Source organism: Monopterus albus, unplaced genomic scaffold (genome assembly GCF_001952655.1).
Source record: "Monopterus albus unplaced genomic scaffold, M_albus_1.0 scaffold12.1, whole genome shotgun sequence".
Lineage (NCBI taxonomy): Eukaryota > Metazoa > Chordata > Actinopteri > Synbranchiformes > Synbranchidae > Monopterus > Monopterus albus.
In genome coordinates, this window is record NW_018127892.1 from 4106183 (window position 1) to 4118777 (window position 12595).

A 12595-nucleotide genomic window follows, 5' to 3' on the forward strand; every position below is an offset into this window, starting at 1 on the left:
TCATGTGGTGTTTGTCACTAAATCTGCTTTTTTCTAGACTGCAGCAGACTGGACTGTCATGCTCTCCCACCTGGTCTGTCCAAAAAACTTCCCTTGTTAGACTTGATTCAGAGCTGAGTACTGACCAGGACCAGAAGAGAACTACATTACATCTGAATTAAAGTCTTTACACCGGTTGCCTGTGGTTCTGTATTGATTTTTAAACTCTTTTACTTGTTTTTATTGTATTCCTGTTTTTCTCTCTGTGGTGTTTTTTTTTTCTAGTTTTATTCCCCATATTTCCTTAAATTTGTCATGTGTTTTAGTTTCATTGTTTCAGATTGTTTTTAATATTTTCATATTGTTTTCAAGTTTTCTGTCAAGAATAATATAAATATAATATAATATAACATGACAGACCACCAAATGGGTAAGCAGAAGCACACTGTTTTTGAACTTTCCCACTGGCACCCTATGACCTTCTGTAGGTCCCTTGGGGTACATACTCTCCTATCCTCTATACATAATGAATCATCTCTTCTGTTTTCTTTTGGGTGGTATCCTTCATCCATGAGCTCAACCGGCTTCAGCAGCTTGTCCTCCAGTCAGTTGGTAGACAGGAGGCCCAAATTCATCACTACCTTTCATTTTCCTCCCCTGGCCTATCTGATCTATGATAGCATTAATAATAACCGTTGCAGAATGCCCTGTCGCCCTCTGTGCCTTGCCCACTCCCGGCCCGTGCAGATTACCACCAGCCATTCACAGCCCATTAAAACTGTATTTACTTATCAGCCTCTCTGGGGCTTTCACTCTGATTTCAAGACGGATACCCAGAGGGGAGGCAAAAAGTGACCTTGCTATAGCCTTGGTGCTGTCTAGTCCCAAATGCTTTGTCCTTTATTTTATTGCTTAAAAGAATGAAAGTAATGTACTGTAAGTGCCCTTCAACAAAAGACGTAACCACTTTAATAACTCTGTAAAGAAAATGACAAAAATCGGATGTTTGTTTGAAAAGACTAACACCACTCGTATCGGTCTGTTAAATACGAAGCTGCAAACAGCAGCTGGTTAGATTAGCTTAACACAAAGACCGGCAGGAGGGGGCCTTTGTCAGCTTTTCTCAGTCCAGTAGTTACACAATCTGCCTACCAGCGATTAACACATTGCATTTTGTTTGTTTTACTTGTACAAAAACTAAAATGTAAACTGTAACATTTTATCACACTATTGGGTGAAACAGTAACTTCATGGAGTCAGCTGGTTGCCTTGTGACCAAAGTGTCAAACTATCCTTTTAAATGGATCACGTGACTGCTTGTGTGTAAAAGGGGTCAGTCAGTGTGATGAACCCACAGACAATCATATCCCTACTCTGCAGTTCCTCTCAGCTCTGCACTGCATTTTAGCTACTGAACACTTAACAACTGAAGGTAGATATGTTTCACAGGATTTAGAGGAGACAATAAAGAAATCTAAAAAAATAGTGAATGCTAGACACATATTCTCCTGGTCACCACATAAATAAATCCAAAGGGGGGCTCATTTATGTAAATATCTAAATGTTTGCTAGCATGTTAGCCATGGCAAGTTCATGTGTCATCATGTCAGTGTTTTCTGCTCCAAGTGACTAGAAATTAACTTTTTGCAAAGTCAGTGTGTAATAAACCATTGCTATGTTGTAGATGTTGCATTGCAGATGTTTTTTGATGTATTACTTGTTGAAATACTTCAAAATGAATGTTACAATGCTAAAAAGCCATAATGATCACACAATTGTTACTTCAGTGCATTATTCTATTTGCCTAAAAGTATGTGAGCTCAAGAAAAGAGTTTCCTAAAGTTGTGGCTGGGTTGATGATATGTTTGCCGTTATATTTGACTGACAGTTTTGCAATCAAGATAGCATAAATGGTACAAAGTGAACTTTCCTCATTCTTATAGAGACAGTTTTTTTCTTATCACCTAGGGTGTGTCATGGTTTTCTCTGTGTGTGCTTAACTTTCCCTGACCTTTAAATGGACTGATTATTTCCATCCACAATCTTCACTCAGAAGTACGCTGCCAGCACAAAAAGGATATTAGGCCCAGACCTGCTGGCCTGATAATTCTAGCTCTCGGTACGAAACTAAGGGAGTTCAAACCACGCTGCCCTGGCACTCTATTGTCATTTCACTGCTTCCAACTTTTACCTCAGTCTGCAAGAACTCATGATGTGTGTTCTGTTTTACTACATCCTAAAAGTAGCTTGTATCTACAGTAATTAACTTCTCCTTTATGCATCACCCTCCTGGGACAAATTACACAGAGCTGCATAGGCCAGAATACTCTGTGGCTATGTAAATCTCCTCAATGTTGAGAGACTCCCATGCCTCCAGCTCCCCTGACAGCACTCTTTGATAAAAAGTAGACAGAATTCAGAAGGGGGCAACTAGTATAAATGTTTAATAAAGTCTTATTTTACTTGTGGTAATCTCATAATCAGAGGTTTGAGGTTGGGGGGGTCACATATATCACCCAGGGACTAAATGAAAGTCTTATTGTACCCTGCTACCTTTCACCGCAGGAGGAAATGTGAACCAGATAAATGATGGCCTTGTTTCAAAGGAAGCTCAATCTGTTGCCAACAATTTGTGGCCAACAAAGTAATTTTGATTCCGTTCTTTGTATTGATAGATGGGGCCTAAATTTAATAAAGACCCAATTTACTTGTAAGGGGCATAGGAATGGAACTGGTCTTATCTTTTCTCTTTCTTTCCTCTTTGCCTTCATCCTGCTCAAAATTAGATGGCAGCTACGTTCTTAACTACTGCCATTAATCTTCAGTATTTATAATCCCAGTTAGTTGTTTAATCAAATATGGTATTCATTTTAAACCACAAATGTCTGTAAGTTCGTCAGTTCATTTTTTTTTTTGTTAGTTGGGTTGGATTTTAATTTTAATTTTAAGGGTTGGGTTGGTAAGGTTTTTTTTAAATTGACTGATTTCAAATAAATACATTAAATGCACATAAAAACACAAATCCATCATCTCTGGTAGTAGCAGGACTGAAAAAACATGGGCCAATAATTTTACTTGGCACAAGCAAAACCATGGGATGGTCTACCTGCCTGTCAGCCTACTTCCTATTGCATGCACCCTGTCCTTGCACTAGCCAAGAATCTCCTGGCCAGGCAGGCAGAGGTGTTACCACTCTGTTTCACAGCTAAAGTTAGTGAGCTATGGCAGAGGAGGTTTCATTCACAAATGGAGGTTGTTGTTATAGGCCAGGCCTTCCACTTTGAGACATACGGCCTTATAGGCAATGCTGTTTTTTCTGCTGCCAGAAGCTGTGACCTGCATGCAGTGTGCAGACAAGTAATAGTTACTCAAAGCATTTGTGAGAGTGAAGTTTTGATGACCACAGGACCTTGAAATTCAACACTTTGTGAACATCACTACACTTGCTGTGCCATAGTACAATAAATAAACCTCCTCAAGAACTGGCATTAATGCTGTTTCTGAGTCCTGCAGGAGCCCTGCAGCTGAAGTAGGTTTTTTTTCCATGACCAAACACTGGATGTTCCATGCCACCTGCTGTTGCTGTTGTTTGACAAGAAACTGTATGCTCTTGTGACCACATGGTGGTAACAGTGCAAATTAACTTTCAAGTGGGATAAAGAGATTGTCTGCTTCACCAGGGAACCCCAACAGGTGTGTGCACAAAGACATAAGAACTTATCATGAAGAGATTTGTAAAAGGAGAATTAACATCGGTTATTCATGAGCATATGGCTTGAAAACCGAGGGTAAACTGAGTGTGTTTGGAAAATATCAAAAGAGACTTGAGCCACATTAGAGGGATTCTTAGCAAGCTGCCTCCGTTCAGGGAGCACTGCTTTATTGATCAAGTGACTTGAATGTGAAAATAATAATTGTCTTGAAAGTGACCAAATTTGAATTAATCAGACCTTGATTAAAGTCCTGCATTCTGTTTTCCACTCCACAGCTCTCAGTAGGCAAGTGGATTCTCCCTGTTAGTTTGCATTTCTGCCCATGTCTACACTTACATGATGGCTTATGTATGATTTCATTATTTGCAAGACTGTGCACTCATCCATGTACTGTATAATAACACATGGGCAATTGATTCCAGGCTGTAGACTGTACTCCTGTGCTGCCACCTAAAGACAGTTTGAACCATTTTTGGTCAGTTATTATGCAGCAAACCTACCTATAATGCACAGTCAGTCTTCAAATTCTGAAGTTATCCTGATTGATTTGTTTATTTATTTTAACACATCTTACAGAACAGAATCTTTAGTTGTCACACGTTATTAGTACGCTCCAGGTCCAGTATGGGCTTCCTAAAAAGTGAAACTTTATAGCTGTAACAGCTGTAAAGTGAAAATGCAGTCAGTTTAAAAACGTTCTTTTTGTCTTGGCAGCCCCTGTGTCTTCGTGTTCAAACACACCATGCAAACATCCCATATTAAACACATCACAATTCATCATTCAAACAAGTGCTTCATTTATTTTACTGGTGGTGCTACACTAATGTGTCTTCCTCAGCAGATCATTTGCATTATTTTCCAAAACATGATACAATATGTCAGCAATGCATATGTTGTGTTAAAATGCACTGTCATTAACATATATTAATATTCAAAATTAGATGCACAGATGTGTTAAAAATGACGTTTTGTAAGAGATCATCCCTCAACAGTTCTCAAAGCGAGCCATCTGTCACCAAAGCCAGACATGGCAGGGGTTTGTTTGCTGAACAGGACAAAGGCAACTGCTAGCAACCAGATGCTGCCACCATAATGGAGTAGTTGTCAAAAAAATCTGAAAGCTGCTGTCTTAGACTAATGTGCCATATGGACAAATGCAATTGCTGTGTTGGTGGCAAAATATTTTGTCTGTTGCATTTTTCCACTAAGAAGTCTGAACTAAAAATGCCTAATGCTATTTAAACGCATTGAATGCCATTCAATTATCTCTGTGAGTGAACTGGAGATAATTAAGAAATACGATGCTGTGGTTTGGTAAATACAAGACAGAGCATGTCAAATATCGTAAATTAATGCTCCACTGCACCACAAGCAGTTTCACATAAAAAACAATTTCACACATGAGAACACATACAATAGCAACACTAAGGCCATAGTAAAGAAGAGGAAAGGTACACAGGCCATACCATATACAAAACATATAACACCACGTTCCACCTCAAGTCAAGAATTATGCAAAGCAGCAACATGTTTCCTACAGACTGGTTTGTATTCAGAGGGGAGTGTTTCTAAGGTAATGGCATTTTGAAGCTCATTCTATGCCCAGGGTGCAAAAAAAGAGCCATTTTACCGATCTCTGAGTGCGCTCTGGGGACATTTAAAAGAGTCTGAACAATAGATCTAATGCTGTAGTTGCTGGTATGACAGAATTAAAGGTTGGAGATATAAGTAGGTCATTTACCTAATAATGTCTTGGCAATAAATAGCAACATTAGTATTTTTCTCCTCTGATATAGAGAGGACTATCCTAAAGACTCATGTAAAATGCAATGGTAAGTGTGAGCCTGCATTTGTTAGCATAATGCAGCAACATGCAGTCCTGTTTTTTTATGTTTGTTTGTTTGTTTAAGCAGGGATGCAGTTACATGCATGTAAATTACATCACCACAGTCTAAAGATAAAAATTGATAAAAATGAGCTGGAAAGCACAACTTTTTTTTTTCTTTTTTCGGCCTCAGAAGATTATAACTATACACATTAAAAGCCAACATTTCATCAAGTCATATGCTTAGATTTTTTTGTTTAAGAAAGAACTCATTCTATACATATACCATTTACCTTCTCATAGGTTTGGCGGCCTTAGAGCCAGAATCAAGTGAAGCTCATATATTTGATCTTGTTTGAATTAAAGACCAATTTTAATTTTGATTGTGTCATCAGCATGCTAATGTATATTCACTGCATTTATTCCATGACCTAAATCTTTTATAAAAACGATGAACAAGATAGGGGCTAAAATAGATGCCTGCTGGACAGCTTTATTCTTTATTCCTTATTGTAACACAACATTTAACACATATACAAAATTCTCAATGAAAACATATTCACATCAATAAAATCAACTAAAAACTAAACTACAACATTCATTTACATTCCAACAAAGTCTTTCAAATCAGTCACTTATTGTTAGGATTATTTTTAAAACTTGCCTTACAGGGTGCTTCAATCATTACAGATAACTTATTCCACTGTGATGGCTCTATACATTACAGATCTGCACATGGCATCTGTTTTAGGTTGTTTTTTTAACCAAACAACCCCTACTAGCTCACCTAGTATTATAATAATGTTGATCTCTTAAATAATTTAATTGTGAGTACAAACAATTTGGTCGTTTACTATAACATATATTCCTAAAGAAACTCAATAAATTGCATGCCAGCCTGTCCTTTACTCTGAGCCATGAGAGACTCGCATGCATTCCGCCTGTACTTTGCCTCATTCCTAACAGACGGGTCAGTGGGACCCTTGCAGCTTTATTCTTAGTTGTTTGAAGCTTAAATGGTACTTTTTTTCGCAGTACCTGGCCAAACTGCAAAGCGGTAATCAAACTTTATTTAGTGTAAGTGAGGTGAGGTATTTCCCCCTGAGACACAATGAGCTCTTTGAGATGGATAATGGAAAATAATTCACTATGCAGCTAAGCCTGTGATATCAGATTTTGATCTACAGAGTCAGACGTTTTAGACAAATCGGGATTAACACCTCCGATTTAGGTTGTAAATTGGACACATCTTGCTTAGAGTAAAGATGGAGCGTAAAGAGGAACGTTGTTACACTTGTGCTTTAAAGGGGACCGAAAACAGCGTCGGACTAGTGTGGGCGTGGCGAAAGCTTCCTGGTTTGACAGAAAACGACTAGTGTGAGTATCAGAATGAGTTTGTTATAGTCTGCTTTTTAAACGTCATTTAATAAGTCGCATTTTATCTGATAAATGATAAATCTATCCAGAAACGACAGCGTTTGTTGTGGCGTTTACCTTCTAGCTAACAATAGCCTATTCTTTTAGAACATACATTCTTGTTTAAGTTAGCAAACGTCGCATTTAGCGTGCTAACAGTTAATCTGCAGAATAAAGTCGAGCTTTGTCACGTAAACAGAATGTACATTAAGAATAAATGGATTAGGGTAGCTAATAAATTATTCTACAAAGCGTCTACATTAGCAACGTATGGTGAAGTGACACCCTTTTCAAATGATGCTTGACAGATGAAGTAAAGTCACACCGTGACTATAAGTTGGACACTTGTTTTGTTGTTTAGGTATTGACTTTACAGTTCCGAGTATTGTTGAGAGCGGAGGAGCCATGCCTTTCCTCCACGGGTTTCGAAGGATCATCTATGAGTATCAGCCGCTGGTGGATGCTATCATGTGCGTTGTTGGACTGGAGGAAGAACATGGTAGTCGGGAAAGGTAAAGCCGAAGCCACAAATATTGTTTAGTTATTTACAGCATTAACAAATTTTCTGTTACAGAGGGATAATACTAAAGCTTTTCATTTGATTCGTGGCAAGGACAAAGTACGTTTAGCTAAATATTAATCTAAATCTTGTTCATGTTTAATTTTCAGTAGTAGAAGCACTTTGTAGCAGTATGGTCGCATTTAATACTGTTTAGATATAACAGTGCTTTTTGTGCTCTTGCATGTACAGTAGAGTCAAAAACCCAGAGGACGAGTCTGGTCTGTGTAGACCTCTAGTGGAGCTTCTGGAGCGGGAAACCCAGTCTGAAGTGTTCTTGGAGGGCATCAGCTATGCAGTGTTTAAAGTGGCAGAGCGGGGTCTGATATATGCAGCTGAAATCCTTCTGCGCTATGGAGCTGACGTAAACTTTGAAGGTGACAAATCATTTGGGAATTTGCTTTAAATATCACTCTTTTTAATTGACATTGTACAAACTTATTGCAGAATTACAGAGTTGTTTAAAAGGCAATAGACCATCTAGTAACATTGGTTATTTTACTAATATCCCATAAGGCATCATTTATAATGTAGTACTGTTGCTGAGATGGCTCAAACAAATTCAAAGGAATTTTAGTGTGAGCAGTTAATGTTGATGATTTCAAACACATTTTGTCCTCAATTTATGTGCAGCACAGTCACTAAAAACATGGTGTTCTGAATTCTACTAGTATCTAGTACCTGGTTTTGCAGCATTTGGAGTGACCAGGCATGTAAAAACAGTAAACAGACTGGGATGTTTCAGACAGATGCTGGCATCTAGGACCCTGGCATGTTACCCTTACTGACACCAGTGTGAGGAAAAATGGGTTTTTTACTTAAAAAATTAATTTAAGCTGTTTTTCTGGTACAGCTTCAGTGCTAACACCCAATTCTAAGATGAGGTTTGAATGGAAGCCAAATTATAGCTCAAACACCAGATTATTAAATAGACATTTAAAAGAAAATGTCATTTTGGGGACACCAAGGGAACAATATAATGGCACACACAGTAGGTTTCAAAATGATGAGGTCCACACTCTACATTAGCTCACTGTCATATTGGCTCACTAATCGTAGCTAATTACTAATTTGCTGTGTGTTAAGTGTGGAAGGTCACTAGTTGTCTAGCATCCACCTTGTCTCAAATGTTTGCATGTGATGATGTTTCTTTCCTGGTAAGAATATAGAAAGCAGACTTGCCATGTTCCTGCTTTACACAAGTACATGAATATGTATGATGAAGTCGATCACTGTTCCCTTCAGCGAAATGCAGTAGCAAATGAAGCGCATGTGTGATGAAGCCTTCCAGGGCTCAGTCAAACCCAGCTGTGGTGACCTCCAGTGGAAGTAAAACTCTCTTTCCCCAGGGATGTAATTAGGAGATCCCTGCAGAGGCAGTTTCATTTATCTTTCACTTTTCTTGAATGCCTCTTACCAGAAAGTTAACACTGAGAAGTGTTCCCACATAGCATACAAAATGTCTCTTCATTCGTTTTCAAGTATTTACCCACATGTTTAAACATGTGTTCCTATAAACCTTTCTGTAGTTCTATAGCTCAGAACCCTTGAATTGGTGGTATTTTGTAGTGTTTCTCTTATTGCTTGTGTTCTGTATTTGTTTTTTGCTTCTGTGTGTACATGCACTTTATGTGCTGTCATATTAATAAAGAGGTTTTCCCAGTTTAGCATGTGTTTTATAAGATGCTTTGCATACACATTTACCTTTCATCTCTGTGACAAAGATTCGGTGTGTTTAATATGCACATTTGTTTTTCTCTCTGCAGACCCAGTGTCATACTACAATCCACTACATATAGCAGTTTTGAGGAGCAGGCCAAACATGGTGAGACTGCTGGTCGAGCATGGAGCAGACATAGAGAAGAGGGACAGGGTGAGGCAACTGTCACTCTCTTGTTGTCACTGAGCTTGCTCTGATTGTTCTATGACTCTTGTGAATGTGTACCTGCCTGTCACTTGGTAGATTCATGAGAGCAGTCCCTTGGATCTTGCCAGTGAGGAGTCAGAGAGGCTTGCCTGCCTGCTCACCCTGCTGGACCTGGGTGCTGACGTCAATGCAAGGGATAAACATGGTAAATCTACATTGCCCAGCTTCCTCCCAGAATGTCCATCCATTCATTTATTCTGAAATGTCGCTGCTTTGGTCTTGTCTCAAAAGGAAAAACACCTTTGCTCCATGCCTTGGCGAGCAGCGATGGACTTACTGTGCACAACAGAGAGAACATCCAGCTTCTACTTCAGAGAGGTACTGATGGTGAAACACCCTCCCCTCCATCTTCACTTTGCCTTCTTGTCCACTGATGGTCATTCAAATACATTCTCACACAGGATCACAGTTGAGTCACTACATTCCAAAACTTGTATTAGTATGCATACCACCTCCACCTTTTATGTATTTTGAGATCAAAGTAAACTATCAATGGTTGTCAGGCTCAGATATACACTCTCAGTTCTTAACGCAACTGAAACTAGAGCAGAACCAATGCTGCGATCCCAGCATGACGAAACCGACTGGCAAGATTTTAAACTGCATGATGCTGAAGACTCCAAATATGTCCTGGCATCATTAGTCTACTCAGTGTACCTGTAGCTTTATATACAGTTTGACTGCATGGGGCCTTCATGTAGATTTTGTTTCATAGCCTTGTCTCGTTCAGGTATTTAAAACCAGGGTACTCTAACCCCGGAAAAGCTGCACAGAAGCCAAAAAGATTCATATTAACTACAAAAAAGATGTCACATGCAGGAAAGGTGCATGCTGTCAGAGCTGAGTCCCAGACACTCGGAAATGGTCATCAGATCTTTTTTTATTTATTTTTACCAAACTCATTTTTATGGGGGTATATTCTTAAAGGATTTTTATGTACATTAAAATGCTCCAGCAAAGCAGCTTCTATATGGCCAGAAAGAACCAGTTTGTCTTATGATCAGTATGATAAGAAAGCCAGATCTAAGATGGGCCAAGTATTGTGGTGAGTTTGTATATCCTCCTACACCATACATCTGTTAGAGTGGTAGACTTGCAGTAAAAGGAAAGGATAATTCTTCTGAGAAAAGTCTGACTTATAATTCATGAGGAAGACTTAGGAATCACACTTCATGCCATGTGAAGTACTAGTCAAGTTGTATAGTGTCTTCTGAGGCTCTGGAGGAGCCTTTTCATGTCCGAGGACCTATCGTGTCATAGTGACATCATCGGGCATATTTCCTGGCTTGATGATTTAAAATTTATAATGAAAAGCCTGCATCACAAACTTGGGTTGTGGAGTTGAAAGGCATGGTGCACGTACCAGCCAGAGAGGGACCAGTGAAAGATGCTGTTGAGTTGCATTATGGGAAATTTGGGATCCATAGAGATTTATAGAGCATACAAGGCACTAAAAATTAGAAAGCACAATACTAAACCACTGGCATCACACTTTAATGTAAGCATCAATGGCTCATTTAAAAAGCTGCAACCAGTAAATGCTCACTAGGTTTATAAATGACCTAAACATTTACTCACCTGTCTCAAGTGTCATTGATAAATATTGTATATTGACAAATTTGCTTTTTATTTCAGTGACATTAAGATGTGCATATAACAGTAGTTATCTGCTTTAGGTTTAATTGCCAATGTGCTTCTGAGTGATGCTTTCTTCACCACAGGTGCTGATGTAAATGCTGCTACTGTAGATGGCGAAACAGTTGAGTCCTCGTTGGTGTTTCTGGTTAAGGAGGCTCTGGAAGCCAGTGCGGATGATGCTGCTGAGATCGGTAAATTCTGCTTGAAAACCACACAGCTGCTGCTGGCCCATGGCATGGACCCCAGCTGCTGTCTGAATGAGAATGGCGAGCCCTGCCTGACACAGACCAGCCTGGAGCACTTTGACCTGCTCTTCCCTCTGGCTGTACTCTTAATCCAGAGTGGAGCCTCTTTGTCCTGCACCTATCACGTCAATTACTGTTGGTCAGGTTATAGCCTGCTTTTCCAGCGCCTCCAAACAGCCCTGCAGCAATGCTCTGATCCAAGTCACACATCTGAGCTCCTGGAGCAGGCTGAGGTGTTGCTTGACTTAGCGAGGGTAAATGTCCCCACGCTGTTTCTCCCTCCAAGGCCTGAGCTCCCTGTGCCAGGTCAGGATCCTCACCCATATGCTCAGGCTCTGGTAGACCTGCACAACCGGGCCATAGAGCATGGTGCAAGCCCTCCTGCTCTGCGATGCCTCTGTAGGGCATTCATAAGGAGCCACCTACAGCCTTGGCCCCTGGAGAACAAAGTTAAAGCCTTGCCTTTACCAGACAGACTAAAAGACTTTCTTCTTCCTGAGCAGACGTACATCCCAAAGCCTGGCTGGGACCACTTCAAGCCTCAGCAGAGCCAGCGCTGATGATATTGGCTTTTGGCTAGTTTTTCTTTTGTCTACACGAAAGACTGGGCAGCCCCATAATAATACGTATAAAATGTCTGAGCATCTGTCTATAAATGAACTTGGACCTAACAAATCAGTGAGGCCTTTGTTGAATTCTTGTTCTATGTTGTTATGCTATAAATACAGGCAAATTTGTGTATGTTTGCTCAAAGATACAGTGGGTACAAATTCGCCTTTGACTTGTAAATAAGTTGTCACTGTGATTAAATTGTTCTACAGTTGAGTGAACCGTACTGTGTAATCTAAGTTGCAGTACAACATACGAGCCACCAGATGGCAGTGTTGCTCCTGCATCACAAACGCAGCTCAGACATCGGGGTCAAAGATGCAGTTATTCACTGTGCAGCCTATTAAAGTTGTTCCAGCCCAGTAGGGTCCATCTATATTTTATCATCAATGTAATGATGTTATACTGTGGGATTTGTGTATCTTTTTGCTTAAGATGACCGTGGACCAATAAAACAGTTTATGTTTCATCATACTTAATATTTTAGTAAAAACAGGATGAGTTTATAGTTGTCAGTTTTTTTTTTCTAATTTAAATTATTTATTTATTTAACTGCCCAGGTAGTGGCAGTACAGCACTGAATATGAATAGTTACTGTCAGCAGCCACTTGTTATAGGAGAATAATTCATGTTATGCATTTACCTCATGTTCATACACCAAACAGACAGATGCTAAAAAAAAGA

General features: G+C 39.5%; 1 protein-coding gene across 1 annotated transcript; it reads left to right on the forward strand.

Annotated features, from left to right (window-relative positions):
• Positions 1–6800: 6800 nt before the first annotated feature.
• On the forward strand, positions 6801–12127 carry asb6 (ankyrin repeat and SOCS box containing 6). The gene is made up of 7 exons (XM_020590270.1): positions 6801–6894; positions 7295–7445; positions 7685–7869; positions 9259–9365; positions 9456–9564; positions 9651–9737; positions 11141–12127. Exons 2-7 carry the CDS (start codon positions 7339–7341, stop codon positions 11860–11862), a joined length of 1317 nt encoding a protein of 438 aa, XP_020445926.1. The 5' UTR covers positions 6801–6894; positions 7295–7338; the 3' UTR covers positions 11863–12127.
• The last annotated feature ends 468 nt before the right edge of the window (positions 12128–12595 follow it).